At 37.6% G+C, this 20159-nt stretch overlaps 1 protein-coding gene across 3 annotated transcripts in view; it reads left to right on the top strand.

Annotated features, from left to right (window-relative positions):
* ppp2r2c (protein phosphatase 2 regulatory subunit B, gamma) overlaps window positions 1-18769 on the top strand; it is a 28672-nt gene extending 9903 nt beyond the window's left edge. For all 3 annotated transcript variants that reach the window (XM_015399768.1, XM_015399769.1, XM_015399770.1), the window contains 8 exons: window positions 5268-5365; window positions 5517-5682; window positions 7384-7496; window positions 7920-8097; window positions 8740-8904; window positions 10945-11114; window positions 15295-15386; window positions 16891-18769. In XM_015399768.1, coding sequence (XP_015255254.1) covers window positions 5268-5365; window positions 5517-5682; window positions 7384-7496; window positions 7920-8097; window positions 8740-8904; window positions 10945-11114; window positions 15295-15386; window positions 16891-17185 — 1277 coding nt within the window. In that variant the 3' untranslated portion in view covers window positions 17186-18769. The remainder of the gene's footprint in view (window positions 1-5267; window positions 5366-5516; window positions 5683-7383; window positions 7497-7919; window positions 8098-8739; window positions 8905-10944; window positions 11115-15294; window positions 15387-16890) is intronic.
* The last annotated feature ends 1390 nt before the right edge of the window (window positions 18770-20159 follow it).

A 20159-nucleotide genomic window follows, 5' to 3' on the forward strand; every position in this document is an offset into this window, starting at 1 on the left:
TTCCCCGCTGCGCTAGGCTCAAACCACTTATCTGCACACATGTGCACCTCCAACACAAACACGAGCAAAATTTTGATTTCTTTTTTTAAGATAACTGCAAAACTGCAGGACAGGGATCAATTTAACATCTCCCTCCGGCACTTCTTTCTCCTCCTCCTCTCCCTCCATCCTGTTTATTTCTCTGCTGGGTAATTGTGCACAGGGCACAGAGGAAATGTGTGGCGCTTGAGCTGCGGCATGCACACACACACCTTTTCCAACACACATGCATGTATTCTTCCTGCTGCGCAGTGGCTTTTTACTGCTTTTAAGAAGTGTGTGTTTCTGGCAGGGCTTTAATGGTCCGTGTTTACCCTGAACTGAAATTTCTATAATTGGAACATCTGCACCCCCACCTCTCTCTTTCCTCTATAGAAACCTTAGAGAAAAGGATTTCCCCTCATTGGGCTTTCACCATCATAATCTCTCACAGACCTCTTCCCCTCTTCTTCCCCAACACCATGACTCCAAAAAGGGTTTAAACAGAATATTTAAAGCTCCTTCTTACCTACATTTTTATGCTTTGAAGAAAAATTTATTTATAGGTAAAAACTGATCATATTTCAAATTGTGGTTTTGAAGATCGGGGTTTATTTAATGTGATGCTTTTATAGGTATCTTAATGAAAATGTTACAATCGAAAAATATCTACTAAATATCTCCTGATTATTACCCAAGTTAGAGCTTTTTAAAAGTCTGAGTTTAAAGTCAAATTTAAAAGTCCTAAACTAGAAATTCCTCATTGCACAATTAACTGCAATGAAAACAAAGGTTGTTTAAAGAGCTTTTCTACCATATGGCTTTAAAACAGTTTAAACTGTGTGCCAAAAGAAAAAATCTTGGTCTCATCTGATAATCTAATTTATCAAGAAGTAGTAGAATAAAGGAAGCGTATTGTTCTTCACAATAATGCATATGTTAGTCTTTGATTATCACAAAATATACGGATACATTTGCAAGTTATCTTGGAATTAATGGCTTGGCTATATTTGTTTATCTGTTTAAAGGTTTAGATCCAGGCAGCATATGTCTGGGCAACAAATATTTAGGTCAAACTTTATTAGCTGTTTACTAAGCTTTGTTTTAGGTAAATGTAAAAAAGCAACAAAAATGCCATCAATAAACAATAGCAGATATTTTTAGGTAATCTATAGACAATCAAATATTTAAAATGTAAAGTAGACAATTGTTTTTATTTTTACATATTCTATGTTCTTCTGCTCGTGTATTTAGATGGGTCATAAATCTTTTAGTTTTACCTGAGCTGCTTTCCCTCCAACATGTTCTATGTGGTTTACTGTGTGACTGGGTCATGAGTAGTGATGCTGCGGGCTGTCAGAAATGTTTATAGTTAGTGTTCCTTCAGCTTCTGCAGAATAACAGTTATTTTTGGAATATTATATAGAATACAAACATGGTTAACTTCCTATACCATTCAGCCTAAAAAAGGATCCCTGCTTTCAAGTCTCTTGCAGTTTTAAACATGTTACTGTGGAAAACGTTACCTTGTACTTGTGTGGTGGTTTGTGTTCTTAATTAAACTGTAGATCTCTTTAAAAGGGAGGCTAAAAAGAGAAAGGTTGGTATGAGAATTGTGTCTGTGCAGAAGCAAACAGAGTACCTCAAAGGCGAATAGGGTGGAGTTTTAGAGCAGACAGTGTCTGCTCCATATTTTATTCAGTTACATTGTGCACTCCTCCTGCGGTTTAGCTGACCTCTTAGCTCTCTGTGCACAAAAAGCACTGGAAAGAAAATGTTCTAGTCACCTGTTTGGCATTGTGGACTCAGATGACCAGGCATGTGCTTGTTAGTGAGTCTGAGTGTATGCTTGTGTTCTGCTGTACGTGTTCTCCATCCCTTTGGTGGTAATTTAGGAGCATTTTGGACAGTAGACAAACAGGAGTGGAATGATTTCACTCCGCTGCGTCTTCCTGCACGGTTTAGACTGATGAATCCCACTTCCTCCTTCATCACACGGCAAGCCGCCATGAGTACTGCCGCCCCTGGTTGGCTCGGATTGTTACCGTGGCAACCCATACTCATCAGTGAAGGAACCCCTCTTTGCTATTTTTTCTTTCCCATTTTTTTTCCAATCACCTCCATCCTGATGCCTTATCTCCCTCTACCTTCCTCTCTCATGCATCCCATTCTTCCACCAGCAGCATCACCAGTATGTACACTTTTGGGTTCATTCGGGAAGCCCAGTACCAGTGGGAGGGATGAGGGAAGACAGTAAGAGGAGATATTTTAGAGTATGAAATTGGAGATTACTGAAGAATATGTGGAAGAAGAAAGCTCAAATGATATCCAGTAATACTGTAACAAAATAATGTGAGATACAGTGAAAAAAGGGAACCAGTTCTGGTCAGTGTGTTAAGAGGAGGGTGAGTAATACAATGGAGGTGGAGAGAACAGAGATAAGTCCCTGCCTCCACTCATTATAAAAGCTCTCTCCGTGTTTCAAGGCCGTGACAAAACAGGCGTTCGCTCTGGCTCTCAATGAATATGCTTTCTGAGCTATATTTTTTTTTACAGACTGAGCCGAGTAAGGAAAAGCAGGCCCTGCGATTTCCACAGCAAACATGCAACATTTTTCTGTACATATACATAGAAAGAAATGGTAAGAAGAAGTATATTTAGTAAAAATACATTGCCTTACAAAGTGGGGAATATTTAAAAGAGATCTTTAACAGAGCAAATTTTTAAATTTTTTTTATTGTTAAAAGAAAAAAATAACATAAAACTAATCTCTTATGTTTTCACTCTTTGTGCCAAATTAAGATCAAAGATAAGTATTCAGGCTCTTTTTGATACTGTTAAAAGGAAAGCTCTGTGTTTACGCCTTAAAGCTTTCTCTCTCCGTTTTTTTTCTGTAAAAAGGGATCAGTTGGGACAAACTCTTTAAATAACACTTCATAATGTATATGTATTTAATAACCATGAAACATGAGAACAGATTTTCATAGAAGTTATAATCTTACTCAGATCAGAGAAGTTGCTTTAAGCTTTACAGAAGGCAGCTGCTTACCAACCGGGCTCACTTCTCGTGAAGCGGCCCCGATAAACAGTTAGAGAAGCATTTTATACATCTCTAGTCTGCCACATCCTCACTTCATCACATCATACATGTTTGCAGATGAGGAGACATCCATTGCTCAAGCCTTATCAAAATATTACACTTTGTTCTTAGCGGAAGGACAACGCTCTCATTCCATTCCCAAATCTTTACCATGTACAAAGTGAAGATTATAACTGTTTATCTGGACAGAGGAACTGTCCTAATGAGATAAACTACTGGGGAAAACATCAGTTCTGACATGCAACAGGCAGGTAATATTAGGGTGTAATAAATTAACACATTATCAATGATAATGATCCCAGCAATACGAAATGCGAAGTAAATGCATCAAACTCTTTATTTTAAACATTTGTGACTGAAACCTTTAAAATGATGCAATTCAACCGACAAAAAATCTACAATAGTTGCAAAGAGGAATAAGAAGCTGTGGCAAACTATGAAAGAAGGTTGAAATGGCTTGGATTTGAGAGAATGCTGTGCCATAGAGATTGTAAAATTTCAGTGACCTTTTTTGAACATACTGAATATTTATAAATTAACCTAAAAGTTTTTGATAAGAACAATATATATATATATATATATACATAGTTAAATGTATTACTAGGAGCAAAGGGACTGAAAATAGGGAGAAACTGCCTAATAAAAACACATATTAAATCAGGTCATGGTATTCAGAATAATAACATAAAACAATATAGTAGACATGATTCAAATAATTTGTCATTTGCAACACAGCTTGAGATATTTCCAACATGTACTGTTACTGTTCTGCAGATCAGTGTGTAAAAATGTCACTTTGAATATGTCACGGTATTTTGGTGAGAATGATTCGACATAAGGAATGATTACGCAGCCATCACACTGGTGATGTGCAGATGACAGATTTGACACTGAACAGCTCAGCCGCTATTATAAAAAAGGAGTGATCATCTGTTCATCTGTGAATTTTAAAAGAAATGAAATACAATGATTGTGGGAAGACAGAACAAGTTAAACTACAGGATTTAAATGAAAGCAGTGATTGTTTTTTCTAAGTTGATGTTCTGTTACAGAAGCTATGATCATCTTTGTCTGTTAGATAAGCTCGGACTGCTGATCTTCTTTTTTTGGAGTGGATTTGAGTAAAATTAAATTTGAGGGCAAAGTTCAAATTTTTCTATTTCTCTCTTATATAATAGATAGATGGTATACCCCCTAGATAACACTGAGCCATACATTGGTTGCTATTATGTTAATGAGAATAAACATGGTTACTATTGTTATTAAAAAGATTGCACTTAATAAAAAATAACACATTACCTATGTTTTATATTTCTATAATGGTACTATGGTCATTAAAATCACATCAGATATGAACTGGATCCCAAGTAATTCAAATGTGCAAAGCAAATTAGTTCACAACACATTTATGGGCAATAATTTAGAACAACATATGAAAAAATATTGTATACAAACATTAATTAGATCATTTGTATTGATTACAACTGCAAGTCTTCAAGTTAAAAGCCTGGTTCAGGTGTGACTTTTTGATCCAGTCCACAAATACACTGTCTTCACCTCTTAATCTTTAGATTTAGTTTTCTTTTTAATGGTATAAAAGTTATGCTTCTAAAGGGCCGTTCTAAATAATTTAGTTTCTCTCAATGAAATCAATCCAGATTTTTGGGACCATGTTTACACTCATTTCATCCTGTGGTGCTTTTAAAAGATGGCCTTGTCTGTTTTTCCTTTCATCCTAACGTTACGGTTACCTTACATGCAACAGTGGAGTCTTGCACAGTGATCATTGCAGTTGAGTGCTTTACTTTTTTTCCCAATGGAAATATTTAACGCTCACTGTGAGTGCACCATAGTTTACTAAATAACTCTATGATCATTATTTGAAATCGTATCTGGGCTTGAATAATATAACTTCTGAACTTCTGAAACACCTTTTCTGGTTTTCTGAGGGATGCTTTCTTCTTGATTGTATTATTTATTTAGAAGAAAATTTTATAGCTCATTTTTTCTTAGTTAATTTCGCATCATTTAGATCTAGATAATCCTTACATAGATAAATGACGGTGCGTCACTTTATCTTCTATATTCCTCTTAAATTAAATCTCTTTTTCTGTTCTCCATCTTTGTTTGCTTGTCTTTTTTGTTGCAGCGGATATTATCTCTACTGTAGAGTTCAACCACACAGGAGAGCTCCTGGCCACAGGGGACAAAGGAGGCCGTGTGGTCATCTTTCAGAGGGAACCCGAGGTAGGATCACTCTCTATTGGTTTAAACAAATACAAAAGATTGTTCTCAGCAGTAAATAATGAACTGTCTTTAATTCCAAATGCAGATACTCAGGATCTGGACTCTAATCTTGCGTATTTTTTTTTTTTAATTTTCCTTTTATTTTCCTTAGAGCAAGAATGAGCCATTTTCCCAGGGAGAGTACAACGTCTACAGCACCTTTCAGAGCCATGAGCCTGAATTCGACTACCTTAAGAGTCTGGAGATTGAGGAGAAGATCAATAAGATCCGATGGCTGCCCCAGCAGAATGCTGCACACTTCCTTCTCTCCACCAATGGTGAGTATAGAGAAAAACCTACTTCACATCCTACCCTGGAAACAGCAGACACTTCTTAAAGACACCATAGCCCATTTCTAAGTAGAGGTGGGCTTTATTAAAATGTTACATTATAATGAATCAGAACTTTCTGGCAGAACAGAGAAATCCTGGTAAGAACTACAAGTGAAGCATTATTATTTTTGATACTGCCGAAAATCCTTTTAAATAAGCAAGTGACCCCAAATCAACAGTGTTATGCGTAATATTGTGAAATCAGTGGGTTTTTTTTTTTTTAAATTGGACTGAAAAAATCTGGACTTTCACCATTTATGCTGATGCTTAAAATGGAGTAGCAGTAAAGGATGGACTGTGGCTGCCTTTGCAGCTCAATTATTTGTTGCAGGAGTGTCCAAGTCCAGTCCTCAAGGGTTGGTATCCTGCAAGTTTTAGATATGTCACAGGTCCAACGCAGCTGATTCAAAGATCATTCAGGTTAGCTGAACTCAGGGGATCTAAAAAGCAGGCCACAGGACTGACTTTGGACACCAATGCTAAGTGTTTTATAAATAAATGATAAAGCTGTGCGTTTTTCGTTAAAGCTTTTTGAGACACTTTCATTTTAGGATAATATCTGAGAAAGTTATGTTCTTGTTTTCAAAAAAACAAAAATGCAGAGTTTTTTCTGTAAAAAAAGTTAGTTTATAAAATAATTTGGTAAAATCGGGGTATTTGTACAACATCTGTACATTAATCGTTGGATTTTAATGGCATTTAGTTCAGAATCAATTGACTTTTTAAACATTAAATTGAGCAAAATAAGAATTACTTGGAATTAAGTTTATTTGGATTTTTTGTTTCTTCTGTCTGAAGTAGATTTTGCTTTAAAAAAGATGAGCCCTAATGTTTCACAGATCCAAAATTGCATATATTCCAAACTTGTTATTTGGGAAAGGAGCTTGGATTTATACATGGCATTTTATGGCTATACACTGAAATCTATAGGTTTACCCTGAGAGCCACATTATTGATTTCTTCAAGCGTTGTATTATTTATGATGTAGGTTATGAAAAATGTAGGAGCTGCCTCAGCATATTAGTGCTGAACCTGTAGAGAAGCTGTCACTATTTCCAGTGTGCTAATATGAAGTATGTTTTTACAACATCTATTTTGGCTATTTCTGTTGAGCATTTTTGTGTTTTTTCTTTGTGAACCCAAATAGGTTCAGAACAATTAATGCAATTGAATGACGCCTTTGAAACCATATTTATTTTTAGCTCAAATACTTCACACTTGCACTTAATCAAAACTAACGTATCCTATGAAGATAAAGTTGCTTTACTCTAGCTATATGTGGCTGCTATGGTATAAACTGTAGAGTATGTATTATCAGATAATTCTAACCTGAAATATTTCTTTAATTTTAGCAAATGCATTGTTTGATAATCCTGCAATATGCCTTTCAAGAAGAGAGAGAGAGATTTTTTTCTATGCAGGGTCTTTGGGATAGGTAAAAATACCTTTCCACGTAGCTATACTTTAGTTAAGAAAGATCAAAGAGATTTCAAAAAAAGAAAGTAAAAGAAATAAGAAAAACATTCAACAAAGGAGTCTGGCCTGCAGACATCATCCTGAGAACAATAAGTCAAGTACAATGAATATTACTTTTTAAGAAATTCACAGTAAGCTCTTCCTAATTCTGTTTACTGGTCTCTTTTCCAGATAAAACCATTAAGTTGTGGAAGGTGAGTGAAAGAGATAAACGGCCAGAAGGATATAACCTGAAGGATGAGGAAGGTCGCATCAAGGATGTATCCACAGTCACCTCTCTGCAGGTATCAATCTTATCTTATCATATCTTATCTTAAATCTGATCTTATCTTATCTGTTGGTTAGTTGAGCAATGAAACTAGGTCAGTGGATTCAGCTGTGCTTGCATGTACAAAAGTGGGTCAGTAGTACAAGCTACACATAAGTAATTATGAGTTTAATGGAGAGGTGGAATCCCTTTATATGAGCAGCTGCTTCATCCAAACATCTGCTGTTAATCTAAACTCTTTATAGAGGTAGTTTTTATATAAGGAGACTGATCTAGTTTTTCTAGTTAAGACTTAAAGCTTTTATTCTCTCTATTTTAATGGACTGAAACATTAAATATTAATATATGATAATATTTGTCCAATTAGCTCTATCCTGCCAGATTCTCTTCTTTTAACCTGAGGGAAGAGAGGTAACACGTTTCTGCTTCTTTTTCCCAGGTGCCGGTCTTGAAGCCCATGGATCTGATGGTGGAGGTGAGCCCTCGGCGAGTGTTTGCTAACGCCCACACGTACCACATCAATTCCATCTCGGTCAACTCGGACTATGAGACGTATATGTCAGCCGACGATCTGAGGATCAACCTCTGGCATCTGGACATCACTGACCGCAGCTTCAGTATCCTTCAGTGCGCTCACATACTGCAGCGGTTGAGGGAATATAGACTCCAGAAGGCACAAACACACTATAATAAAGCATACACTCACCCATGCATGCTTATAAATTACTGATAACGAACCCCACCCCCACACATAAAAAACTTCCACTCTGCAAATCCCACTTTGCTGTATGGATTAATGAATAAAGACCCACATAAACGGGGGGAGGGGATTATTGTTGTTGAGTAGTGAAACTATATCCTAATGAATAATTCAGAAGCTGCATAAATATTCCAGCCCCTATCTTGGTTCTAATCCAGGTTGGAGAAAAGAACAGTCACATCTCGGACCCAGACAGAATTTATTATTATGGTTTATCTGAATACGGATTTTTTTTCCCTCAACAACAACAATTCCCCTCTAGATATATTTTTATTGCTTGCTATTTAATATCCTGCTGTAAATCATCTGCATGGTGTGGCCTATGTTTACATTATGTTAATGTTTTGCATGGCTGGAATAAGGGTAACTTGAGCTAATCTATGAAAAGAATGATGGAGTTAATTTTGCTAAATAAAGTAGCTCCTGCAAATGAGTTGCAAATCCTGGAAGCTGATTTTTTTCTTTGCTGTTTTTCCTGAGCGACGCCTCTTTCTATCAGACATTGTGGACATTAAACCAGCAAACATGGAGGATCTGACGGAGGTGATCACAGCTGCAGAGTTTCACCCCCACCATTGCAACCTGTTTGTTTACAGCAGCAGCAAAGGCACCCTGCGCCTCTGTGACATGAGAGAAGCAGCACTGTGCGACAAGCACTCCAAATGTAAGTCCTGCTGAAACACAAAGAAATGTTATTTTAGACATCTCTTTTATTTATCATGAAACTTTCTGTTTTTATTTCTTTTAGTAAGTCTTTCTTCCCTTTTGCTATAGGTAACACAATTTTATGGCGGTCAATTGATATCTTAATACTGTATGGAAAGTTAGAAGTTTTTTATGGCCATTCAGGTAGCAGGACTTCAAGGATGGTTGTTTTTGTTGGATTGAATATCACTGGGTATGGATACTGGTAACTTTGGCCAATCTTGTCATTTTGTTCTGTTTTTTGTGGGGTTTTTTTGCAAGAGGTTGAGGTAAATTAATTGTTGAATTGACTTTTAATGCTTTTAATAGAGCTAAAGCCGAGACTGTCTCACTGATAAAGCTTTTGTTAATGTTTTCTAATCCAGTCTTGTCCTCTGACCAAGGTTGCTCATTTATACTGATAATCTCTCTTAAACACTTAAAGTGGGTTTTGCTGCCACATGGAAGGGAAGAGAGAGCTGCTGCTAGTGCTTATCCATGCATGCTAGTAAATGTAAGCATTTTTCCACACAACAGTAACAGTATAGTCCTGCAACAATGGACAAAGGTCCTGAAAACAATTCAACCCCGGAGTAAAAGATCTACGTGCTTTTGGTTAGAGCAAAGGAAAATAAAAGCACAGCAGCAATATTGTTAGAAAATAAATAATAATTTAGATTTGCGGCAAAATCTTTAACCCCCATTTTACATAATCTAGTTATGCTTTGCAGAAACCCCTTTGAAAGTGATAAAGACTCACCTCCGCATGTGGAATGCTTGTAATGGGTCCAAATAACAGCAGTCCTGCATACCTTGTGATTAATACAACTTATAATCGTTAACCACCTGCCACCAGTCATAGATTTAGTAAACAGAATTGAAATTCCATCCCTAAATGATAAAAAGATCATTCAATATGGAGAAAAAGGTGGTGACATAAGGTCAAATTGATGTGATGTATGTAAGGTAGAGGCAGAATCTACAGTATATTTTGCACCCTTACATCTCATTACACACCCAGATACAAAACGGGAGTGAATCTTAAGCCACAGACAAATATTAAAGGCCAACCAGGACTGGATGTTTCAGAGAATATGCCTAATTTCTTCATATTTAGATGCTGTGAAGTGTGTTTTGAAGATAACTGGTGAAATAAGAAACAGATTAACAGCTGCTACACAAAAGTCCAAGTACCACCAACAAATTGTATTATGCAGATCCATCTATTATCTCTTTAAGAAATCTAATCAACAACAAATATGGAATAAATGAAAACTTATAATTACTGAATACAGGATCTAATTCTGTCAACTTCCTACATATGTTTACTTGAAGCTAAAACGAAGAAAGATGGCAATAGTTTTAGGCCTGTTAAACATTAGTATGTTAGCTTTTAGCCTAACAATAGTCTCATGTACTTTAACCTAGCTGGAAATAAATACGGTAATACTAACTTAGTATTTATCTGTAGTTTTACATCTTAAAGTGGGACATGTTATATAGATCAGAGGCTGTTCAATGTATCCGCAGGATATGTACCAGTGAGTCCCTGACATTGAGGGAGCACTGTGTACTTCATCTGATATAACAGGTTGCATATTCGGAGCATTACTTCATAAATCTGCCTTCACTGAGGGACACAAATCAGTCGAGGGTAGATTCAGCCTTTAGGGCCCCAAGGTATCCAAGCTGCATTTTTTTATTGCCCCTTTTCTTCCTGCTGAAATGTTTACCATTTGATTTACCGCTCTGACCGTGAGCCATTAATGCAGAGTTGCCGCATGACCTGTGCTTGTTTTGAAACTAGAGCTTTTATATTGATGAGTAAAATCATGTTTAACAAAGAGCTTGAGTTATTTCTGTCAGATTTTCTGTGGTTAATATCTATCAGTATTTTCGAAGAGACCCTGCCTTACTATCATACTGTTTACTCCCGAGACATACCCTTTAATCTCTTGGCTTAAGATAAATACCAGTGTTATTCACCTATTGTCTCATTTATCTGTCTCACCTTCTGCAGTATTTGAGGAGCCAGAGGATCCGAGCGCTCGCTCCTTTTTCTCTGAGATTATCTCCTCCGTGTCAGATGTGAAGTTCAGCCACAGCGGCCGCTACCTGCTCACCAGGGACTACCTGACTGCCAAGGTGTGGGACCTCAACATGGAGAGCAAACCCCTGGAGACGTACCAGGTGTGTGACCAACGAAGCACGGTGGAAGATAGAATACAGTACATTGTCATGACTCAGAACAGAGGAACCCAGTATTCAGGCAAGACAGACAGTGGGATTACTTCAAAAGGGTTTATTAAGAACTGGATCAGAGTAGCAGCAGCTAGGACATCAAAAGCTGCACTCTCTGCAGGAGAGAAACACAGGTTGTTGACATGATAATCTGGCAGAGGATGATTATTCATGTGAGTCACTAACCTGGTTTACAAGTTCATTACATGCCCAGAGAACAAGGTAGGATCAAGTGGATCAGAAACAAAAAGCAACTCTAAAAACACTGTTAACATTGGCTAAAGAGAATAAGAATAATCTGGCCCTGATGACTGGATTCAAACACCTTAAATAGAGGCAAGAGCAGCTGGATCAGATGAGAGGTAATGAGCAACCGGGCAGAGTTAGACAGGTGAATGGAATGAGTACTGAAGCCAGGCATCAGTGCCAAGATCTTCACATATATAGAGAAGTACAATGACTTCTACATGTCAAAATGTTTTCTCAGAATGTTTAGTTTTATTTTTACAGTAACATACCGGTAATCATTATTTAGGTGACACCATGTGTCCATAAAAACCCATGTAATCCATACAAAGAAATGAACACAAGGTGATTCAGTGTTGAATCCTGGATACTCTAATTGAATACCGTAATGTATTAAATACTGATCTACTTGGTAATGACATCTCTCCTGTATGGAGGAACCAGCTGCATACATTTCTCAATTGCAGTTTTGGTCATTTGTTCCAAATAAACTCCTTTAATTAGCCACACAGTGTTGCAAAGGTTGCCACACTGTATGGGCCCTGGTTGGTGATGTGTGGAACCAGTTCTGCAGGTACTCTTCTGCGGCAAACTTGAAACAAGCTACATGGGAGTAATAGGACAATGGGTTTTCTTCAGCAGTGGAGTCTTACAGTATGCAGTGAACAGGACTTTATTATAAGCCAGGTGTCTCTAACCCCAGGACTAAAGTCCCACTGGTGTGGAGGTAGGGAAACACCTAAAACATACAGGATATTTGGTCCTGGGGAATTACTACTAATTATTGGCCAAAAATAGACTAGAAAGTTGATATTGATAACTCTCTATAGCAACCTATTTCATTATTTTTAGTAGCTTTCTGTGCCTCTTATATAAATCTTTTCCACCCCTAAAAGGGTTCTTAGGACGTGTTCTTAGGATGAGATCGTCTCTAATCAGTGGAAGCATTCCAAACGGACATAAGGTTTAAATTGAGTTGAGACAGTACATAATCAGCAATGTTGTGTTATCTTTACTGAATAGATTATTAATTCTGCAAGTATAGCTATTATGAAGTAGCAAATGTCACCAGCTGCACACGCAGAAACTTAAAACCCTGAAAGAAACCACAACCTGTGCTGATAGAGAGCCCCAAAAGGTCCCATCCACTCTCACTATCATATTAACTAAAGTCATTCAGAATTTTTTTTTTTTTGAAAGAGTCTTTAAAGTACTAGTAAAAGTCTTATCTCCAGGATAGACTTAGCTCCTAACATTAACAAACTCAACTTTCCATTGTGTTTTGCGTTTTCTCTGTTGCTCGCTGACTAATGTTGTTTAGTTGCCATCCAAGACGATATGCAAATTTTGAGACATTCATCCTGAGGCAGAACATCTGTTCACATGCCCTCAGTCCTCACTAATGATTACATCTTTCCATAAACTTTCTGGAAACATAGGCCAGAGGGAGCTTCCTGATGTTGGCTCCTAAACTTTTAAAAAAATGCAATGTGATGGATGAGGGACAAAGGTTATAACAATTTCCCAGGATTTTTAAAATACCTGGTTAGAAAATAATCCCTACTCCACTAGAGTTAAGCACAAATAAAAACATGTTTAATTTCTGATTGATTACTATAAAAGGTAAAAAAAAAAAAAGTTTATGTTTATTGATTTATGAGTAGCTGATTATTTTGTCCGTTCTTCCTGCAGCAGCTTTTTTTCATGGACGTGTCTGCATGCAGGCCTGAGTGTTGAGGACCCCCTGAGGCAGCCTTCAGTGGGAGGCAACAATGCACTGGAGCTATTTATAGGCTGCAGTCTCCACTCATAAAGTAAAGTGGGAAGGAGGGATACCTTACACAGTGGCTGACACCTAGATCTGCAATGCAGCACAGAGAGGGAGGAAGAGGGGGAGAACAGGAGCGCGGGGCTGGAGGCAGACTGGGAACAGTGTGATGGAGAAGGCAGGAATAAAACTGAAAAAAGGAAAGAGGAGAAGTTAGGGAAATTGTGTAGAAATAATTACTTCTATGCATTGCCTAAAAGCATAGTAATGGACTACTTAAAACCGTCTGGGTCAGAGTTCCTTTAAATTACAGGAAGGAATGGCTCTCTAGTGGCTACATATCAGGAATATATACGGACATTTTTTTCTTTTCTTCTGTGTTATTTAGAATATCTGGTTGCAAAAAGGAAATTATTTTTAAGCTTTCATGGTGAAAGTCATTAACTAAGGTAAAGAAATGTCTGTTTGTGCGAGAAAAGAGTTAACATAAACAGCTGTTGTTTTCACCTAGGTGAAGCACCTGTTATTGGTAATAAGCCAGTATGACATTTCTATAACAGGTTCTGTGTGTATTCTTAACAAATCTGGATCTTTACCTCAAGTTCTCCAAAAAGCTATCAACATTTCCACAGTGATTTTTTAGCGAATAAAGATTAAAAAGGGCTTCAGCTGCAATCAGCTGTCATGTTTCTAATCTGATCTACTATGGATTATACAAAAGCTCTGCTGAGTTCCTACAAAGTCTGAAAAAGGGTGGAGTTTATTTTACTTATTTTTTTAGATTTATGTAATATAAAGTGAAAGAATGTTTGTATCTTTGTGTCCCACTACCTAAAAGCTTTACCTTTTTTTCCATCTGTCCATCCACTCTCTTTATATTCAGTTATTGCTGCAGGTTCAACATTTAAAGCCCTACAACTGCAGAGACATCTGGAATAAATTCACCCTGATTTTTTTTATTTATTTGCACTTTAAGATTCAACTGAAACAGGAGCAGAAAACAATCTGAAAAAGAATGGGTCCATTTTGCAAGAAAACAAAAAATAAATAAAATGTTTGGAGCCCTGTTTGTTTAGGTCAGAGCTGAAATATTGGGTTGTGGATGGGAGGAAAACAGCAGCAAACACAGTTCTAAGACTATTCAGAAAGGAAACAGTGACATTCAGCATGAAAACCTTTACCATCAAGACCCCATTTTATTATTTCACAATAGTTAATAGTATATTTCCACTTACTGTTTTGAATAATTGACAATTATAACACAGAAATCTTTAATTTCTTGCATCGGGTAACAAAACTTTTCTCTGTGCATAAACAGACATATCATAGAAGTTGCTTTCCCTATAAATGGATAGATTCTAGTAAGACTTCAGCTTTTTCAGCCAAAAAAAAATAATAAAAGATTATCTGAGGCAAACAACTTATCATCCAGACCCTAACTTAAAACAATGTACAATAAATTTGATTAAAGCACCAGTGGAAACCTTCTCTTGTTTGATTTATTTTTTATTTTTTTATGAGAGGAGAAAACAGAAAAGGATTCTTAATTGCTTAGACACAGCAGTCTAAAGAGATGGAAAAAATTAAGAGCCCCCAAAAACTGTATAAATTAGATTTTTTTAAACAGGACGACAAAAACTGAAATAGTCTCAAGCGTCGGTTGACCTTGTCCCTTTTGACCCTGTGTAGAAAGGCCTGTTGGGGGAAACAAAAATGTCCCAGGAAGTGATGTACAAGCAGAAAGTGACCTCAGCTTGACCGTGTATTGATTGCAAGGCCACTGACTGCTGACTTTATGCAGAATGTGGGAGGTGAGTATGGGCTTTACAGACAAGGCAGCTGCAGATTTCAAATACTTTCATCACCAACAGACACAGCATAAAACCGGACAGGTCAAATCGCTGCACAAGGGGAAAAAAACGGCTCATATGAGCATGTGAGTGAAGGGGTGATGAAACAGAATTGGATATTAAGAGAGTTGTTTTGTGTTGGAAAAGACGTTTGGATCAAAAGCATTTTTGCTACAACTTGGCCAGAACAAACATTCCTGGTTATTCCTTCTCTGAATACGTACTTCTGAGGGATAAAGATGTATCCAAATTTTTCTTTTTCCAGGTACACGATTACCTCCGTAGCAAGTTGTGCTCCCTCTACGAGAACGACTGCATCTTTGACAAGTTTGAGTGTGCCTGGAACGGCTCGGACAGGTAACTCATGCAATTGGGGTTTTCTTTTGGAGGGCTCCAGCTCTGGTCTAAACTCACAGCTGAGTCTCTTGTTTTAAATAGGGGATGTGTATCTCAGTGCTGTTTGTGTTTATTTTTATTCAGCTCTGTATAGAAGTCTGGAGAGATCCCTTTTTATGCTTTTTTTCTAGCAGCCAGATCTTCTTTACTGAGAGTTAGATTTAGTATCACTTTACAAATACAGGGTTCAATAGATTTCATGGAAATTGTTGGAGGTAGACCAAGAGGACTTGTAGTTGCATGTCATCTTAAAGAAGGAAAGAGATAAAAGGATTGAAAACATTTTCCAAATAGTAAAAACTGAACAGTGTGGCATGCATATGAGCTCAACGTTCTCAGTCAATGCTTTCAACAACATCTTTGGCTTCGATTACAGCAGCAAGAAGGCTGCTGTGTTTGGAACATATAGGGATAGGTATTTGCTTTGACTAGGCCATTCTAACACATGGGTTTGCTTAGATCTAAGTCATTTCAGCTCTGGCTTTATGCCTCTCCCTCCTGAAAGGTAAGTCTCCAGACAGTTTTACAGTAGCAGCCATTCAAAATGGCCCTTTGCAGTCAAAAGCCAGCCGAATGGCAGCAAAATCCCCTCCATCTTCCAGCCACTGGCCTCCTCATGGGTGTGCATATTGTTTTACTCTGACCCCACGCTTTCACTGAATTACAGGGTCTGACCAGGAGATAACACTTCTCTTTAGATCTTAATGTCCACAAATCATGACAGAAAGAATATGTTAGTGCAAAGATTGTTGTTTAAAAGGGAATTGTCGGGCACCAGCCAAGGGCCCATCAAGGAAAGTTGGGAAATATTGAATGGCTACTGTACTACTGTAGGTGTTTTCCTGCATTTTTACATCTTTTTATACCCTTTATCAGTTCACCCTCCCTACAGAAGAAAAGCATCCCTAGAGCATGATGCTGTTGTTCCCCTTTTCCACAATTACCGTTTCCCTCCACATGGCTCATTGTAAACTTTAGGCAGGACTTGTTATGGCATCTTACAACAGGACTAGATTTATTGTTTTCTTATTCCATCAACTAGTTATAATTGGGCTGAGGGTTTCTCTTCTTGCTTGGCATGCCAGTTTTGCATAAAATCCAGCCTTTGAGGGTTGACTTCCTGCAACATTTGCATATGTTGGCTTTAATATAACCAAATGAAAGAAATAGGTCATCAGCAGGACTCTGCAGAACTTGAAAGCGTGCTGATGAGGTCATTTGACTCAGGTTTGTTTGAAGGGAGACACGTCTAAAAGTTGCAAGACACTGACACAGGAGGACTAGAGATTGTTGGGTTACTTAACGTAATCCCTGGTTCTTTGATAACAGAGTGAGATGTTTCACTATGGGAATCGCCTTGGCGTGACTGTGGTAGAAGTGAACTGTTATGTTTGGGGGGGCTATTCGAAGTCTATCTGCTGAATTAATTTGTCTTTGTCTCCTCCTTTTGTTTGATTTTGTCCAGTGTTATCATGACCGGAGCCTACAACAACTTTTTCCGAATGTTTGACCGTAACACCAAGCGTGACGTGACCCTGGAGGCCTCGAGGGAGAGCAGCAAACCCAGGGCGGTCTTGAAGCCTCGGAGGGTCTGCGCCGCCGGCGGGAAACGGCGGAAGGACGACATCAGCGTTGACAGCCTGGACTTTACCAAGAAGATCCTGCACACGGCCTGGCACCCCAATGAGAACATCATCGCCATCGCCGCCACAAACAACCTGTACATCTTCCAGGACAAACTCAACTCTGAGATGCACTGATGAAAGGATGTCGGCGGTGGGCCACAACAAGTTTACAAGCAAACATGCAACTATGCTAGAATGTACATTATCAGACTCAAACAACGGCCCAGAGAATCCAGGAAGATGCCTAACGCACACACTTAAAACGCATACACACATTTATCTCCTCCTCACCCTCCCACAACTGAAATGGAGACCAGTAAGGGATAAAAAAGGGAACAGGTTGGATTACACAATGCTTTATCTTTTGACAATTGTCCAAACTGTGTTTATTTTTAATCATTAACCTGTGGATTGTGGTTACTGGTGTTTATCACCACAGATTGACCTCTGAGAGGGGATCAGATCTTCTCTCAGACCCAGAGGATGTTTATATTTCTTTGTCTTTTTAAACTCTCACTTTTGCTTTCTCCGCCTCCTCCTCTCTGTATTCGTGTGCTCAAGCGAAGCCTATTCTTATCCCCTTTGCCCAGTGTTTTGTGTAAAAATGGGGCATTTATATAACTGTCGGTTTTTCATTCCAGATAAATCACTGTTTTTGTAACTTGTTGTTAAACGTCGATGACGAAGGCAAATCCGATGATCAAAAATGAAAAGTTGTGTGACAAGGATGACTCGGTTGACTCTCCCCTCAACCTGACTCCATCAGACCGTGCTCTGCAGTGAAACATTCATAGTCCTGGTCGAAGCAGATATTAAAATCGATTCCAAAACACGGCGTGTGTTCAAGCAATGACTGTTTTCACTTTTAGCCAAAACATGTCTAAACATACTCGTTTGTGTTTTCTTCTTCTGATCCAGGGCTGTTTTGTGCTGCTGCTGCTTCAACACTGAATACATTTAACTCAAATAAAGCAAAAAAAAAAAAAAAAAAAAAAAAAAAAAGTACAAAAAAAGTGAAGAAGTATTTGCAACAATCAAGCAAAAAGATGCTGCATGTCCAACAAATTTATTTTATAAACTGTCTGTCTGACTGACTTGGCTGCCTTCTTTAAACATTTAGACCTAGCTATAGAAAGGCTTCGGGGGCCCTGACGGGGGGCCCCTCGCAGCAGCACGAGCCACCGTAGATGACCGATGACCTCTTAGTGTCCACAGATGCTGAAGCATGTTCGGTTTGTACACGTCCATTCTGAATAAAGTTGTCGACAAATCCGTCAAAAACTGAGAACGAAGAATAATGGGGAATGTTTCAGATTTAATGATAAACCTTAATAAAAAAAAAAACAATAAATGTGAAAGCGGCCTCAGTGGTGTCTGTATATAAAAGCTCTGTTTCTGACATGAGGTTTTGTTTTGTCTGTAAACCAACTGCAGACTTGCCTCCAGTGTTACAGCGGAGTGATGGTACTTAAATCGCCTCAGCCTTCCTCACTGATTACTTTTTGGATGTGCAGTTTTTATTTTTTAAAAGACGGATGCTTCTTTATTTGGAACATGTCTAGGTTGTCCTCCTTGTCTTTAACAAAGACATTTGATTCACATATTTTTGTCTAAATATATGTCAACAAAATGATTGTCAAATGGACAGTTATAAATAATGTTAATATGTTTCTTTCTCTTTTTTCAATAAAGGATTCAAGAAAATTGCACCCAATGAGGACATGGCTATGACTTCTGTTTCTGACTCAAGCGCCACCTAGTGGCTAAATATCAATACTACATGTCATTTTAAAATCACATGGTTAAACTTTTAAAATCTCAATCGACTTGTAACATTAATGGCTCATTTATTCGTTTCACCGAAACATAGATATAAACTAAGTGATTTTTGACAAACTGCTGAATTCTGTGGTTTGTCCGACAGTGAAATGTCTTAAAAACATTTTCCCCATTTATTTACATATTTCAACTATATCAACAAAACAACTGTTAGTAAAAAAAAGTGTTCACACCATGAAATTACTTACATTTATGACTCAATTTCAACATTCTTGTGTTCAGGCCTGCCATAAGTTATTAAACCCTATCAACCCAAGAGGAATATGAGCATTTTTTCCTGACGTTTGTGCTCTTTCAGCATTTAACCAAAGTGTGCAGAGATCTTACAGAATATATAAATACCGTTGCTAAGGTATCAGTGAGCACTAAGATACAAAGAAAAACTATTTGTTAAGATGTTAATCAAAAAGATGGAAAAAAAAAATAACAGTATTATAAAAACTGGATGTTTGTGCAAAAAAGGAACCAACAAGATGGATAGTTGTTAGGGAGGTTTCCAAGAGGCCAACTAAAGGATCATAAGGGGTGAGTAGTGTCACTCTCTTTGCATGTGACACCAATGTCCTGCAATCACTAAATATTTGGACAAAGACCAGATGCTTCTTGCCAACCTAAAATCTCCCAAAACCCTGTGGGAGGATGTGATAAAATATCATCTATCCCCTTCAGTTCAATACAGTATGTTCATCATTTTTAAAACACAACCAGAACTACAGAAAAACACGGAAGTGGAAGCATCATGCTTTGGGCTTACTTTTTTTCCCACTGAGAACCAAATTTTCAAACCACAAAAACTTTCCTACCTACACCAATCAGTTTAGCCATCATCTAACCAGCTGATGGCTAAAAAGGTCAAGTTGATTATTTTATTCTATACAGCTAAATTAGGAAAACAATGGCCTCATCAGAGGAAATGTGAGAAGCACAGAAAGGGGCATCTAACACCCACCAGATCTAACAGAATATGAAGGAAGGGTAAATATTGTAAAGTCAAAATGTAAGAACCGTAAATATACAGTATATTACTCTTATATTACTAGTTTTTATGTATTTATTACCGTTTTCAAGGCTGCAATAGAAAAAAATGAAATTGTCTACAGCTGTTTTAAACTAAATTTATTTTTGTTTACACTCGCGTATACAAAATAAATCTGTTTAAGTCCAAAATGTGATTTAAAGGAATCCCACCAAAGTAAATCAACATCTGCAATGACAGTGTTTCTTGTTGAATGTATCTCTTTGTAGGAAATGTCAGATTTTTACATTTTAC

Source organism: Cyprinodon variegatus, unplaced genomic scaffold (genome assembly GCF_000732505.1).
Source record: "Cyprinodon variegatus isolate N-32 unplaced genomic scaffold, C_variegatus-1.0 Scaffold1045, whole genome shotgun sequence".
Lineage (NCBI taxonomy): Eukaryota > Metazoa > Chordata > Actinopteri > Cyprinodontiformes > Cyprinodontidae > Cyprinodon > Cyprinodon variegatus.